Consider the following 17,710-nt stretch of genomic DNA (forward strand, 5'->3'; position numbering starts at 1 on the left):
AGAATAAACAAATGTTTCTTCTCTTTTTTTTTTGATAATGCAGTAATTACACTTGTTGATATTTTTACAGCTTTATGGAAAAACACATTTACCATAAAATCCACCATTTTGAGTAAATGTTCAATCCAGTGGTTTGTTGTGTGTTTGTAAAGCTAGACAATTTTCTAATTCCAGAACATTTTCATGTCCTTGAAAACAAACTCCATATCCATACTCCCCCTTCAGCCCTCACAACCACTAATCTCTTACATTTGTTTCTATGGGTTTTCCAATTCTAGACATTTAATGCAAATAAAATCATGCAACGTTTGGTCTTGTTCACCCAGCTTCTTGTACTTAGCATCATGTTTTCAAAAGTCACTGGAACTATCCTGATGTAGAATTCCATTTCCTTTTGTAGTTACAAAAAAAAAAATTCATTGCATGAATACAACACACTTGTTTATTCATCCATTAGTTGATGGATATTAAGTTGTTCCTACTTTTTAACTACTATGAATAAAGCTGCTAAAAACATCTTCTTTGTAATTTTCTTTAATATATACCTAAGAGAGAACCTACTAGGGAATGTGGCAATTCTGTTAAAACTTTCTGAGAAATTATCATGCTCTTTTTCCAAAAAGGAAACACCATTTCCACACTCCCACCAGCAGTATATGAAGGCTCTATTTTTTTCCTAATGAATACTTCTTTTTGTCCTAATGAACTCATTCTTCTCTATAGACATCATGTTGGATGAGAAGTAGAATCAAATTATGGTTTCGACTTGCAGTTCCCCTATGAATATTGACAGTAAGCATATTCCCATATGCTTACTTGCTGCTTGTATATCTCTACTGGAAAAATGTTTATTTTCATCTTCTTGTTGAATTATAAGAATATTAAATTTATTCTGAACTGATGCAAGTCCCTCGCCAATGGCATTGTTAATAAACATGTTTTCCTATTCTATGGACTGTCTTTCACTTCTTTAACAAGACCTTTGCAACAAAGGTCTTAATACTGATAATTTATTTTCCCTTTTGTTGCATGTGCTTTCGGGATCATATTTAAAACAAGCACTGCCTAATCCAAGAGAAATAATGACATGGGCAATATCTATCAAATATGAACATAGCTTGACACACAGAGCAGTAATACAAGTAAATATTTCCTAAGTAGCTAAAATGTTAAACCCAATGGCTGGATAATCTTCCAGAAGATACCCTGATGTGAGGCATGTTGATAATGACAAAGTCTCAGCTCTCAGTTCCAGCCAGAAAACAAGAAAGACAGCAGTTTAGAGGACTGTAGCCACTTACCCAATGCAGAAGAGGTTATAAACCAAGGCTTAAGTTCAAGGCTCACAAATGATCAGATGTGACTTGCATGCAAGTGATATATTTTGAAGCATTTTACGTTAAAATAACTTTAAAAAATATTACAGAATAGTTTGAGTATCCTGTAACATTTACCAACATTTACCTGTTGTCAACATTTTGTTCCACTTACTTGGTAATTTACTAAACACTTATTCACTAACATAAAACTTTTCTGAAACACCAATTTTATATATACAGGTCCCCACTTGCCTAGATACTTCAGGGTGTGTTGCCTAAAAATATGAATACGTCCCTATAAATCATACTATACATATCAATGTTAGTGAATTTAACAACAATGTAACCATTTTTGCTAGCCATATTTCAAATTTCAAAGTCATACTTTGCAAATTGACCTAAAATGTACTACAGTATTTTGGTCTTATATATAGAAGCCACTTTAAGCTATGTTAAAACATTTACTGTTAACATTTCTTTAGTAGTACTCAGTCTGGAACACTTTCTCAGTCCTTATATTTTATAGCATTTAACAGTTTTATATAGCATCATTCCCTTTTACTTTCTTCCCAGTCTGCTCTTCATTCTTGATTTGTCTGTTTCCCTGTCATTAAGTTCATGCTATGTAATTCTAAATGGACGACTACACAAGTGACACTGTCCTTCTCAGGCTGTCACATCCAGAGGCACATACACTGTCTACCTGTTCCTCAATGGTGGCCCTAATTCTGAACACACAGTTTCAGTGTTGCTTTTTTTCTCCATTATGCAATTACGATTTTTTCCCACAACTAATAATAAATCTCTAGAGAGATATTCAAACTATAAAACAGCCCATTCCTCCTCAAGGATAAATTTTATAACAGTATTTATACTGTTGTTACAAAAAGTAACTTCTATATGTAAAAGAAACCTAATTCATTTAGGGTGAGAGTTATGTGGCCGAATCAATTCCATGCCAGTTTAAATATGTTTTATTGCACTACACTATGTGCACTGAGTATTTATGAAAAACTGCTCATTAACAGTCCAGTCACTATAGAAAATGGGCAATACAATTTTTAAACCTAACTAATGTCAATACTCTAATGTTTGCTCCATAAAAATAAGTCTATTTATTTTATGTCAGAGAAGGGAGTTATAAACTAAATGATACAAAAATGTTCTATTCTTTATATTTTAGAAAATATTATTTTAAAAAGAAAGCAGAAACATGTACTAAGAACCCATCTTCATTCAAATTACCTGTGATTCTGATGACAACCACCAACTACTCCTTTCCTTTTCCCGGGCAGTGAGACTGTGAGGAGAGCTTTAACTCAAGGCTTTAACTTGAATTAATGATCACCTTACATGAAAAGTTCAAATGCTTTTAAGTTCCCTGTCTGGTAACAAGGAAAAGGAGGGAAATTTTTGGGAAATAGAACATTTTTTTTTCTTAAAAAAACAAAACAGGTTTTAAATAAAAAGAACAGTTTCTAAAGCTTCTTCCTATCAATCTTACTCTACACCTTGTATTATGGAGAGAATAATTTCATGATAAACAGCGTGGTCCCTATACAACTCTTGACAGAAGCCAGGAACGCTGGGTGAAGTCACCGGGTGGGCAAGGCTGCCACTCTTACTGGAATACATATGTTGCTAAGGCCCTTTTTCTCTTTCCTTTTGAACCCACAGCCTCATCTACAACTTCTGTCACACTTGCAACACAATAAAACCCCTGCATTTATGACAAAAGAACAATTTTGTTGGGTTTTTTTTTTTTTGTTCTGTCATTGTTTCGAACAACAGAATTGAGCGATCAAAGTGCTGATGTTTTATTACTTTGTTTTATTTTTCTGGAAAGCATTTATAGATAATAGCTCAAACAATAAAGAAAGTAAGAAGAATTAACACTCTTAAAAGAAAATGGTTAAAACATAATTTACAAATGAGCTAGATACCCGCTGGCCCAATCCATATTACCTCCACATGACCAGGGGGAGCCTTTACACATAATACTAAAATCACACCCCTCATAATCCAAGCAGCACAACTGAAGGCCAAACAACTCTAGATCCACCTCAGGTGTCTGTATTTCTTTACTATCTGCACTGCATGTTAAATGGCAGGGTGTCTTCCACAGACTACAGGCAGGGAAAGCAGACACTTCCACTCAAAGGACTTGGTACACTACCCTGTCTTTCCCAAAACCTACTTCCCCCAACTGGCCTCAGTGTTGAAGCCTACCCTCATCATGATCATTTGTTCAAACACATTTTAGTTCAAGATCAATATTCAAAGTGGAAGAGAAAACTTAAATGCTACAAGGAACTCCTGTGGCTTATTAAGTTTGCTTCCTGTTGGGAAGTGCTGTCATACATGTTTCAGAAATATCTGAATAACCATTTTCCACTCCTTTACTATGCTACTCAGTATAGTAGTTACTAGCCACATGTGGCTGTTAGGAAATTAAGTATAGTTTAAAATTCAGTTCTTCAGTTATAGCAGTCACATTACAAATACTCAATAATTTCACCATGTAGCTCTGGCTGCCCTACTAGATGACACAGATATCACTGTTTCAACTACTGTGGCAAAGCCTGTAATGCTGCTCCAAGCATATCAAGCAGCTTTAAAGTACACAATTACAATTCTATTTCAGAAAGATAATGAAGCAAAGCAATCTAAAAATTCTCTTATGCAATAGGTCTACTGATAGAAAATACAAGTTTTTTTGTTTTTTGTTTTTTGGTTTTTCGAGACAGGGTTTCTCTGTGTAGCTTTGCGCCTTTCCTGGAACTCTCTCTGTAGACCAGGCTGGCCTCGAACTCACAGAGATCCATCTGGATCTGCCTCCCGAGTGCTGGGATTAAAGGCGTGCGCCACAACCACCCGGCTCAGAAAATACAAGTTTTATCAGATGAAGGTGAGACAATGGGAGGGGGAGTTCAGTAATATATCACAAATATCAGTCACCCTCTTGCTGTGAAAATGTTCCTATGTAATACATTCACAGACATTCTATGAACCCACTGATTTGCTAGATAATATTCTTATGGATGAGTACTGTATAAGAAATGAGCAATCAACTATAGTCAAGTGTTATCTAACTGAGACATTTGTCAGTAGGTCATTTTATCACTGAGTGAGCATCATAGGTATGACATCACTAGGCAATGTAATCTTATGTGACTACTGTCATACACATGGTTTGTTGTTGTTCAAAATGCTTATATGCTATATCACTGTACTCTTTAGTTAACTTTCTCTATTTTTTTTAACTACTCAATGTGAATCAGATGACACATGTCATAAGTTTCTTTATTTGCAATTTCCAAATATGTAAATACTTTCCTTTTCAAAAAGAGGCTGCTCAACTTCATAAATATGCAGCTGAGGTGCTTTAATGCCAAATAAATGTCATACACCACAGCTGTTCCTAAAACTTTCATGAACAGGAACATGAGGCAAATATAAAAATAAACCCATAAATCATGTTTCTTTTACTCTCAAGATCAAAAATTCTAAGGTCATAGAGACCCAGCAACTCAGGAACTTATGCCTGGATCACCATATGACTACTGTGACTCATGGCAATTCATGTGGCACAGAGACACAAAGCCCGTATAGACACACGACAGGGCCCAACAGACGACAGACAAGAGAGCATGAGTGAGATCCACAAGTACGTCAGTCACTCTGTTCTGAAAGATGTGGAGACACATCCCGGACTACTTTTATATCGCCTGTCTCCTTTATATTTTTCAACCTTCCTTGAGGAATTGCACAGCTTGGTCAGCTTGTCAGCTTTATTCTCATTATCTCTTACAAATCCTGAGTTTCCTCTTCACGGGTATTCACAGCGGGCAAAGGGGAACAAAATGAAAGAAGAAAGGAAGGAGGTTTCCTAATTCACTTTGGTCTATCATGAGAAGCATTTTTAAAATCTACTGGGTTTTCTTTGGAACTGTGAACAGTGTTTTAAATGAAGCTCGATGGCTCAAGAGGTAGTAAAGTCATCTGTTTCAACAGACTGGTTCGAAGTTTATGCACTAGCTACAAGGTTTTCAGGTTATGACCCAGTTTTCCCGCTTACCTTGGCTTTTCCATCCTGGGCTGACATATATCCCACGCACATGCTCTCTGTAGTGTGGCTCCACAGAAATTCCACTATGTGAACAAGAACACAAATAGGAACATTCACATTCACAGATGGAAAATAAATCTTTGCCTCTTTAATAGAACAGTTAAAGATAGCTTTATATTTAACACTCATTCCCTACTTTCCATTTGCTCCTTCATAAATGTCAAGATGATTTAGTACTCAAAACTGTAATACCATTTACTCTGAAATGAAAAATATATTTCTTTCTTGTCAAAACTTATGATTATTACATGTAAAATAAATGCTTGTGTTTGAACTTAGAACATTAAACACTTATACATTCATAATACTGTATATAGTGATTCAGTAAATGCACTATTCCATAGTATAGTTTCTTTCAACATACACACATGCATGTGTACACACACACCTTATTCTCTACTCAAGACACAAAGCTCAAACAGATGAAATAGCAATGAATCTGAACTAGCTTGTAACAGAGTAAGGAAATGCTCCAAGAATGAGAGGGACTTATCACAAAAACCCAGGAGTTGGCTTGAAGGTCTCTTACTAGCCAAATCTGCTCTCAACAAAGTGACAATGATGAATTCTCGCTACTGAGCAAATGAAGAACCAAAGAAGCCATAGTGATGGAAACAAGTGAAGAAATAAGAGAGGAGACGGCTCTTCTTTGCTTGCAGTAGAGTTAATGAATAAAAAGAGATGTCTATTGACTGCCTGTCACTCAAGCCGGATGATATGAGTTCTAAACCTGAAATTCACAGTGGAAGGAGAGAACTGATCCCCCCAAGTTGTCAACTTACCTGGATGTAAGCTGTGACACCTCTATGTCCCCCACATTATACACATAAACAACAACAACAACAACAATAATAATAATAATAAATATTTAAAAATTACACTCCTAAACAAGACATTGTAACATCCTTCTGAGGCTTGGGGAATAGTGTGGAAGAGGAGGCAGAAAGAACGGTAGATAGGAGAAAGGCTGCAAAGTGCCATCTTCAAGCAGACATTATAATTATGATTAGTACCTTATTTAGTCATCACCCAAGAGGCTTTCTCCTGTAGCAGATAGAACCAATACAGAGACCCACAAGCAGACATTACAGAGAAAGACACCTTGGAACACACAGCTCTATACAAGATGTCTCCATCAAATCCCTCCCCTTAGGCCTCAGAGAACCTTGCAGAAGAGTTGGAAGGAGTCAGGGAGATGGAAGGGACAGAAAACACCAGGAGAACAAGGTCCTCTAAAATAAGTGAGCATGCCTCATATGCACTCACAGAGACTGAAGCAGCAATCACAGGACCTACACAGGTCTGCACTAGGTCCACTGCATGCATACTATAGCTCTCTTTAGTACTTTCATGGGACTCCTGAATGTGTAAACAAGTGAGTCTCTGATTCTTGTGTCTTCTCTTGGGGGTTTTTTTATTTTTCTGTTGTCTTGGCTCCTCCAACTTCAATATCATGGTCTTCATTTTATCTTAGTATACTTTATTTTGTTATACTTTGTTGTTATTTCTTAGATAACAGTTCTTTCTAATGAAGAGACAGAAAGGGAGTGGATCTGGATGGGAGAAGATATGGGGAGAAACTGGAGAAGTAGAGGAAGGAAAAACTGTATTTAGATTATATTGTATAAGAAAAGAATCCATATTTAATAAAGGGGAAAATAAAAAACAAACAAAAATTATGATAATAAACTCACAGCAGCTGGTTACCTGAACTGGGTCTCCATAAAAACTGTCAAAAGCCAGGCATGGATGGGGAAGGGTCTCAAGAGGACCAGTCCATCCTCCCTCTGTTAAAGTATTGGCTACTGCTAGATCCTAGGAGAAGGACGTCATTTACTGTAGTTGTTTACCCACCAACAATCTGGACAACTTCCAATGAATTGTACCAAACTTCTACCACAGGGGGCTCTGGTTAAACTCAGGTCACAGAACCAAACAAGATAAGCCCTGAATATGGAAAAGGAACTTTAGGGCAAGATGGCAGGTGGTGGTGGTTCAAGATGGGAGAGGGAAAAGGAAGGGGATGGGGAGGGAATAATCAGAATAATGCATTACATATATGCATACACTGTCAATGAACAAACTTAAAAAGAGTTTGAAAATCATGTTTGCTAGAACTAGTGGGTGAAGATTTAAAGAAGGGCATGCTATTTGTAGTCTCAATGTATCTCTTTATAAATTTTTTATTAAAAATAAAGTGAAAGAAATGTAACTTCATTGTGGAATAAACCTTATGCTCTAATTTAACTGAATGAGAAAGCTAATTTCGACAAGAAGGCACAAACTAAACTGTAAGGTGCTGTCCAGCTATTTTACCCCACTAAATACATCTCATAATGTGGAAGCAAATCTGAATGGGAACACCAAACAGCTTGACAGAGCAACATTCTCTACTCACTAGCTTATCTGAATGCTTCAGACTGATCACAGTAATCCTAAGGGAAGGTGAGAGACATGTTTAAAGGAACATATGACCCTAAGTGCAGGACATCATCTTGGATTGTATTCTGGCCTGAGGTGAGAAGAGGGCGTTCCGTAGACACTACTAAGACAAATGCTGGCATGTGAAAATGAACCGTTCAGAAGAATGCCCTTGTTCTTCATAATACACGCTGATGGATTAGGAACATAGGAGTTTAAATCCCATCTGAAGCATTTGAAGAAAGTGTATGTGGAGGAAAGGAAAGATGAGTGAGGACACAAAAAATAATTTAGGAAGGCAAAGCAACAGGACATCTAACAGATCAATCTGTGGACCTACTGTACTTTCCATATGTGTGAAATCATATCCAAATAAAATGTTACAAACAGGAATTCAAGCGGGGCAGTGGTGGCGCACGCCTTTAACCCCAGCACTCGGAGGCAGTTGCACGTGAATCTCTTGAATGTGAGGTCAACCTGGTTTACAGAGAGAATTCTAAGACAGACAGGGCTATAGCAGAGAAAACCTGATCTGAAAAACAACAACAGAATTCAAACATACAAAAATGCACACAAAATTTCTACTGCTGTGAAGAAACACCATGACCATGGCAACTGTTATCAAGAAAAACATTTAACTGGGGCAAGCTTGCAGGTTCAGAGGTTCAGTCCATTATTGTCATGCCGGGAACCATGGTGGCACACAGACAGACACGATCACCGGTGCTGCGCAGAAGCAGACTCTGAAGAGTTTCTACATCTGGATCTGAAGGCAGCAGGAAGAAAGAGACCCTGGGTCTAGACTGGGCTTCTGAAATCTCAAAGCCAACCCCCAGTGACACACTTCCTTCTACAAGGCCACACATACTAATCCTTTCAAATAGTGCCATCCTCTGAGTTTATGCATGCCATTTTCATTTAAACTACAAACATCAAGTAAAACTTTCCAGATTCTAAATTCTTTTTTTCCTGACTCTATTCCCATTTATCCATTTCTTACAATTTATCAATTTTTTTTATATTTTTTTCCTTTTATTTTATTTTACAATACCATTCAGTTCTACATATCAGCCACAGATTCCCTTGTTCTCCCCCCTCCTGCCCCTTCCCCTTCCCCCCAGCCCATCCCCCATTCCCACCTCCTCCAGGGCAAAGCCTCCCCCAGGACTGAGCTCAACCTGGTAGACTCAGTGCAGGCAGGTCCAGTCCCCTCCTCCCAGACTGAGCCAAGCAGATTCTAATTTCTTAAAGGAATTTTAAAAGTCTTGCTGTATTTTTCCAACAAAAAATTTCAAATGTACCTGATAATAAAATTGCAATGCTCAACACTGAGCTCTTGGCATCCCTGGCTATTCATCTGTTTATATCTCTGTGCTAATTATGCTTAAAGGTGGGTGTATTCTAATACCTTTGTATTTTCTGCTTCAAAAAAAAAAAAAAAAAAAAAAAAATCTCTTCCTCAAAATCAATATCAACAACAAAAATTTAGAAATCAGGGCACTAAATAGATCGCAGAAACGACACATTTAGAGACCTGGAATACAATGAACTCACATAGTTTTCATGTGTTGGCAATATGTAAACTGTCATACATTTCTTACCATTATTGATACCTAAAATACCATACGACAGTAAAAATACTAGAAATACTGATTAAGGTGTTACAATACATATAGCAAGTAAGAGAATTAATAAATATTGAACTAATAAACAATAATTGATGTTTTAGAAAAAATTATATTTGGACTTTTGACCTAGTAATTTTAGTAGTAGGGAATTAGTCTCTAGATATGCTTCTGTACACAAAAGATATTTATAATAATACTCAGTATGGTGGATGAATGGACAACTACTGTACTTTATATAATAACATGTTACAAAATTAAAAAATAAGCACTACATGGCTGAAATGAAACATCTACACTGAATCTTTGAATTTTTTGAGCCATAAATAATAGCTAAAAACCAAAAGCTAACCAAGAGGCAAAAAAATCCACATAATATCATTTAGTGTACATAATTTATAATTAAAGTATCACAAAATAACAGTTGCCCTTTTACTCAATGCATTAACCTTTACACAGAGCTCTTCACAGGCTACTCACAGCATAAAGCATTCTGCTTGTGACTCACCAAGTTGACGTTAGAACTAATTCATGTGACATTATGCAGCTTGAAAACACCAATCTACAAGATAAGTAATTTTGCTTAACAAAAGTGAAGGGGAAAATAATGTATAGAGATGATACTATCTCTTTTGTGAAAAAATATTCCTAGGAATTCTGATTACCCTGATTAATCTTCATTAGTGATAAAGAATTTCTTCTTTACTTAGATTAAGATAGTCTGAACAACGAAAATCTGAAAGTCTGATGTAGTGTTTTTTAACATGTATTTTTAACTCTCTATCAGGAGAAAGCTTTATTATGATGTAAATATCATCTAATGTTTTTTTTTTTTTTTTTTTGGTTTTTTCGAGACAGGGTTTCTCTGTGTAGCTTTGCGCCTTTCCTGGAGCTCACTTGGTAGCCCAGGCTGGCCTCGAACTCACAGAGATCTGCCTGCCTCTGCCTCCCGAGTGCTGGGATTAAAGGCGTGCGCCACCACGCCCGGCCTCATCTAATGTTTTTAAATGTTCCTGGTTTCATGACTACCTAGCCAATTCTTATGAAAGTACATAAAAAAAAATCACATACTTACTCATAATGGGCACATATATTTAGGGTAAAATTTATATACCAAGACATAGTCAGAACCAACAAAACGACAATGTAGCTGATTACTCCCCCCCAAAAAAAAAGAACAGTGAAAAATTATTCAATTAACTGTTGTAAGTACTTAACACCCATATGTTAGTACATCTCTAAACTATCATCAGAAAAGCTTTTTGAAGTAGGTGGCCATTAATACAGACCCACAACTGATCAATATGCAGAGAATAAGAGACTGGGGGTTGCTGAGCACAGACTGGACATCTATATTCCATCCCTTCCTCCCAAGGATTACAGACTATCATGGAAAAGTGAGCAGAAAAAAAAATGTTAGAGCCACGGGTAGCAAAGGACTGTAGCAAGGTGGTATTTTACAGATGTGATGGCTATTCTTGGTTCTCAACTTGACTACATCTGGAATTAACTAAAACCTAAATGGCTGGGCACACCTGTGAGGGATTTTTTTAAGGGATTTTTTTCTTAATAATCCAGATCTTTGAGGTGGGAAGATCCACCTTTTAGTCTGGGCCACACCTTCTGCTGGCTTTCTATATAAAGAACATGAAAGAAGGAAGGATGCTCTCTTTGCATGCTTGCTCTCACTCTGGCTAACAAGTCCATTCTTTCATTGCCATTACAGTCTCTTTCTTTGGGATTCTGGCATATATATACTAAATACCAGCTGAGACATCCAGCTTCATGGACTAAAGAACTACAGGATGCTTGGGCCTTCTGTTGGTAGACAGCCATTTTGAACTAGCTGGACCACAGCTTGTAAGCCATTCTAATAAATGATTGATAGATAGATAGATAGATAGATAGATAGATAGATAGATAGATAGATATTCATTTTATAAATTCTGTTCTTCTAAAGAACCTGGACTAATATATCAGATACGATAGGTTGCTGCCCAAATGCACTCATCACAACTGTAACTGTACAAGTCAAGTCAGACAAACTCCCAACATGGATACAGTGAGAGAGTCACAGTGTCCCACCTCTAGCTGATGTGATGGTTGCTGTGAGAGGGATAATCAGTTTTGTTTAGGGATATATCCCCTACAAGGCTACTCCTGCTACAGTAGGTAGCCCTACACCCATGAGCACACTGGCAGCATTAAGTGGACTCTGTGGATTTTCAAAGAAGAGCACATGAAATTAGGAAGGAATAGTGATGGGGGTGGGAAAGAATTGAGGGGGACAGACTAAGGAGTGGATTTAATAAAAATATACTATATGCATGTACATTCTCAAATAATAGAAAAAAGTACATAGAGAAAAGATCATTCATCATGATCATATTGACTTCATTCAAGAAATGAAGAGATGGCACAATATACATAAATCAATAAATGTAACATGTCATGATTATATATTATATAAATGTAACATAAGTAGACTCAAGGACAAATCACATGATCATCTTAATAAATTTAAAAAGGGTTTTGATGAAATCCAACATTTTTCCATCATAAAAATGTAGAGACTAGGAATGAAAGGAAAATATTTCAGTATAATAGAGGCTATAACAAAACTAAAGCCAACAACATGATAAACTAAGAAAAAATAAAAGTATTTCTGCTAAGAACAACACAAAACTTTCTACTCTCTGCACTCATACTCAATATAGTACTTAAATTGTTAGTCAAAGAAATAAGACAAGCAAATAAAATGAATACAAATATGAAAGTAAGGAGTCTAAGCATCCTTATTTACAGATGACATGATTCTATAAATAAAATATTCCATCAGATTCTTAGAATTGAAAACATTTTCAGCAAAGTACTAGGGCAGAAAATTAACACAAAAAGTGAGTAGTTTTCATATATACCAGTGACAAGCATACTGGGAAATAAATTCCATTCATAATACCATTCAAAAAGTAAATACTTTGTGTTTAATTTGAATGTTCATAGAGGTTAGGAAACTAGTAAGATACCATAGTGGAAGAGGGGATCATTCAAGGGAGGAGATACAGAATACAGAGATATGAAGAGGGGAAAGAAAATAATGAACAGGTAGGATAAATGAGATGAGGGATGAGAGAACAGGATGGGAATGACATACAGAAAAGGAAATATAGGGAGGGTTCACTAACACTAGAGGCATTTTAAAAAATCATATGGAAGCCTGTAGGAAGCACAGTTCAGAGTCAGAAACCAGGACTGTTAAGCACACAGGTCTATTTTCTTCCATGGAAGGAAATGAATGACACTTGATCACCTGGAATGCTGGAATGAAAGTGGTCAAACAACACAGTGATCCTTTGCTATTCTATTAGGAGTAAGACTCTGCCTGAATTTCCCCCAACTCCTAAGAATTGTTTAGGCCCTAATCCTGGGCTTTGTTTCTCAGTAAATAAAATTCATCCTTATGAAAGAGGCCCTGTGTATTTTGCATTCCCATCAATAATATCCATCCTTGTGCTTATTACATGCTTCTTACAAACCCTTCCTTTCTAGGCCCTAGCCCTGAGCTCTGTTTATCAGTCAATAGAACTCATTCTTATTGTAAAGTTCACAGGTGCTTTGCTACTTTGTTAAGGAGTTTCTATGTAGCTACGCCTGGAGCTTTGTTATGAAAATTGTCACATGCACACTCCTCCCTTATACTATGTTTAAATTCGTAAGAAGAATAAACCACAGCATCAGACTCTCTAGAAGTCTTGATCTAGTCTGACTGACCAAGTCCAGTTGCACCGAATTTTCATTCTCACTTCTTCATGGTTCTTTTCCTCCTGGTGGTGATACTTGCAAGGACCCCACGACAGAGGCCTACTACTACAGAAGCTTCTTAAGATATATACATACACATATTTAAAATTAGTTTAAATGGAGTACCTTATAATAGGGCAACAATACCCCAACTGCTACCAAATAAAATAAAACTCCCAGCACCAGGGATTGTTTACTTCTTTGAGCTGTTGACCAATAGAGTCATATAAACTCTCAAACATTACAGAATATTGCCAATAATCTGTTACCCTCCAGCAATTCACAGTAAGACCCTACTGCTGGACACACCATATGAACTGGACTCACAGAACATAAGGGTACTGCTGGTACTCACCTGGAAGCTTCACCCCTACTGTCTAGTTTTTGAAGTGCTGGAAGGTGCTATGAACAACACTAATAGAGGAAAAAAGTAATCATTCTCACCTAACTGTGAACCCTATTAGCTACAATAATGACTAGCCTGACAAGTTACACATACTAGTACAAAAGTGGCACTATTAATATGGAAATAACCAACCACTTTCTGGTTGGATCTAAGGCCCACTCCATAAGATAGAACATGTATTTGGTAATGTTTGTGCAGCAAAGAATCTACAGCTAAATAGGTCATATGCCCTATGGGAGAACTCAATACTATTACTCTACCAAATAGACACAGTATTAAAACAACTCCTCCAGATATATTGCTACACTCATAGATCAGTTCATCTCTCAACCTTTACCAGAGAAGCTTCTTACAAGAGATGACAATAAGTGCAGACTCTCAGCCAGCCAACATGAAAAGAAAAAGAGACCGAGACAGTAGAGTACTCAGCACTAAATGGAAAGGACCCATTCCCTCCCTACAAGGCTCGAGGATCTTCAAGGAAGCATGGTTACAAAGAAAGTGAAGAATGAGAGGTGGTGGATAACATCAAGAGAACAGTGTTTTTCAGACACAACAGGGCAGTTGCACACATACACTCACTTGTGACAAGATGAACAAGACATGGCACGTTCACACCAGACAAAACTTTTAGTCTGCAGTCTTTATGTGTGGGGACAGGTATGGACATGAACTCACACCAGTGTGGCACCAGTGCTCCAGTAGATAGGTGCTGAGAGATCATCTGTGTCATTTAATGCTGTGCTCCCTGGTGGGTGTAACACACTCCAGGGCATGCCACACTCACGGGAGTAGTTGGACAACACAAACTGGACTTGATGTCATTAAACAAAACAAGAAGAAAACTTGAAGTTGGGTGGGTAACAAGGTGAAGGTGGTGAGAGTGGATCTGATAAGAAGGGAAATATAATTAAAATTCATTGTATAAAATTCTGAAAAAAATTAATGAAATTATTATTTTAAAAGATAATCAACAAAATTAGCTATCAGGGAAATGCAAATTAAAACTAATTTGGGATTCCATCTTAATCCAGTCAGAATGGCCATAAATGACAACAAATGATGGTCATATGTGAAGACAGAGGAATCCTCACTCACTGCTGGTGGAGTATAAACTGGTGTAGCCGCTATGGAAATCAGGGCAGATACTTCTGAAAAGAACTAAAATGAGAACTTCCATGTGATCCCACTAAAGACACATACACACACACACACACACACACACACACACACACACACACACACACAATGAAGACAGAACCTAAGGCAGAGCAGGCAAGCTCTTTATCACTCCACTATGCCCCTCCTCATATAACCCAGCTACACCACTCCTAGGCATATATCCACAGATATATTTGCAAATCCATGTTTCTTACTGCTCTATTCATAATAGCAGAAAATTTATTCTGCCTAGATGTCTATCAATTGATAAATGAGAAATAAAAATGTTCATGAGAAAAGACAAAATCAGTGGTACAGATATATAATAGAATTTTATTCAGCTGTAAAATAAAGTGGAATTTATGGGGAAATGGATGGAACTGGAAAGTCCATTAAGCAAGGTGATTCAGGCTCAGAAAGACGTACTCTATTCAATTTGTGCTGTGTAGAGCCCCTAGAAAGGAGCTCATGAGAAAGGAGGAAGGATTCTCCAAGGTGTGGAGCAGAGTAGTAAAATGCATTGATACAGAAGGGGGAATGTTGGAGATGTAACAATTGAAGTGGGAAAAGAAACAGAGACATGGAGGAAGAGGTAAGGGTTAAGAGAAGGACTAATCAAAACTAACAATGTATGAAAAAGGAAGCAAAAGCAGTATAAATATTGCTCACACACACTTGAAGGAAGAAACAATGTTTTAGTAAATAATTCCTAGCATTACTGTTTTCTAGATGCCTATGACCTGCTTCCTGATGTAAGGTTTTAATTATTCCATATTCAAAAACCATTAAAATTATTTTAAGTATACAGCATGTATAAGAGATGCTACTTCCTTGTATCAGACTTTTTTCACACACAATTATTACATGTAGGGGACTGTGAAGTCAGGTAATATACAGGACTAACGAATGGCCTGGAGTGACATACCTGAGCCTGGGAAAGTGCTGGCTATGGTGATCTTTGTTGTGGTCAGACTCAAGCTCACTGCCATTTAGAGATGCTCCTGGCCCTTCAATAATGACTCTTTTCCTTTGGTAGCAGCCTGTGACTGGTTTATAACTTCAATACTGATTTAAAAAGCCTTATGTTTAGTAGACCAAAGCCCAAGGAGTTGCAAGGCTCCTAGAAATACCCACACCATGGAAAAAATTCCCATCAGACAACATTACGAACACAGTAAAGTTCCCACAAAGATTTAACATGTGAAAAATGGACATAGGGCTTTGGTAGTCATCTTCTCTGAGAGATGACTTCTCAGCACATCATGTCATAGTGTGATATGGAAAGGGTCCCAATGTGACAATGCTTCTGTGCCACAGTTAGGTAGGGATGAAATAGCTACATGTGGGCTCCTCAAGAATAAGGTAAGGACTGGAGAGATGGCTCAGCAGTTAAAAGCACCTATTGTTCTTAAAAAGGACCTAGTTCTATTCCCAGACCTGAACTGACATCAGTCAGCTCACAGCTCACAACTCCAGAGTATCCAACAACCCTCTGATCTCATACATATATACATCAATAAATAATAAAGTTTTTAATGCTAGGTTAAAGGAAGAACAGGGACAGTAGGAAGGGACTGTTTATTTAGTACTTTGAACAAGTGGATCCAGTCTTGGGTAATGCTTCAGTCTTACTGACTTCTGCTATATGAACCATTCTGAAGGCCCAACACAAAGCTTGGCCTTCCTATGTCATTTAAGTCACCACTTTCCCTAGTTACTATTAGAGCTACAAGTTACTCATTGAATGAGACTTCTCCCAGGACACTTCTTTCTCTTTCTGCACCATCCACATACCATCCCAATTAAATTACATTTTATAAAACAAAGTGTCCTTACCAGACTGTGAGCAAGTTATTTCCATCCAAAGGAATTCTCCTTCTAAACAGAAAAAAAAGCACTAGGCCACCCCACTAAAATACATATGTAGATACACAGACACACAGAAGATGCACATAAGGATACACACCGAGAAACACATACACAGATACACACACACACACACACACACACACACACGACAGATAAACACACAGACATGAACACACATACATTCTTCCCATTGTTGTTAACAATCCCCAGCTGCCCTGGCTCTCATAACCATTTCAAACCTCTCCACTTGGCTTCCCATCCCAAAGTCCCTTAGAGGAACATGGAGCTCTAAAATCAGAACAGTCTTGGCTGGGAAGTTGCCAAGTCAGCTGCTGCTCCTTAGCCTTCTTTGGGTGGGATAGCATACTAGAGGATGCTTTGCACACCATATAAGTAATTACTTACTAAATGAAGAAAAGCTAATTTTTCAATGGGAAGGATGGGGAACTGTACATACAATAGCTTCCTTTTATCTGCTACTGGCTGTTAAGTACTTCTTAACCCAGTAGGTGGCTCATGTTTGTAAAATAATAATAATAATAATAATAATAATAATAATAATAAACAAAAATGCTTCACTGTCCTGACACAATCTGTATAAATAATACAAGGGGAGTTTCATTATGCCCATGGGGTAGCTGAGTTGGCAGGAGTCCCTGTCAAACTTTCACTAGTAAACTGTCATGGGAACAATGGAGGCTGAGTTCCACAGAATGCTACTTACACTAAGTTGGGGAGATAAGCATTCCCTCTTTCCAGTGCTCATGCTGCTTTGTTTAAGACTAAAAAGTAAGAGGTACGTGTCAAACAGAAATACAAGCCCTAAACGCATTTGAATTCTCTTCCTATTTGACCCTCTTATTGCATTAGACACTGCTGGAAGTAGTGGTTGCTGATTGAGATCTGGACGATCTCTACTAAACAGAAAACCATTCAGTAAAGCTAAGTTAATTGGATGTGATTTTATTCATTCAACAAT

The 17,710-nt window shown here is 37.3% G+C and overlaps 1 protein-coding gene across 10 annotated transcripts in view; it reads right to left on the minus strand.

The window, feature by feature from the left end:
• The window catches only part of Tasp1 (taspase 1), a 250,756-nt gene that overhangs the window by 27,006 nt on the left and 206,040 nt on the right, over window positions 1–17,710 (minus strand). For all 10 annotated transcript variants that reach the window (XR_003736073.2, XM_028883580.2, XM_028883579.2 and 7 more), the window contains one exon: window positions 5,398–5,471. Coding sequence is in view for 9 of the 10 variants with exons in the window: in XM_028883580.2 (XP_028739413.1) it covers window positions 5,398–5,471 (74 nt within the window). In the remaining variant the exon portion in view is untranslated. The remainder of the gene's footprint in view (window positions 1–5,397; window positions 5,472–17,710) is intronic.

The sequence above is a fragment of the Peromyscus leucopus genome, chromosome 4 (assembly GCF_004664715.2).
Source record: "Peromyscus leucopus breed LL Stock chromosome 4, UCI_PerLeu_2.1, whole genome shotgun sequence".
Classification (NCBI taxonomy): Eukaryota; Metazoa; Chordata; class Mammalia; order Rodentia; family Cricetidae; genus Peromyscus; species Peromyscus leucopus.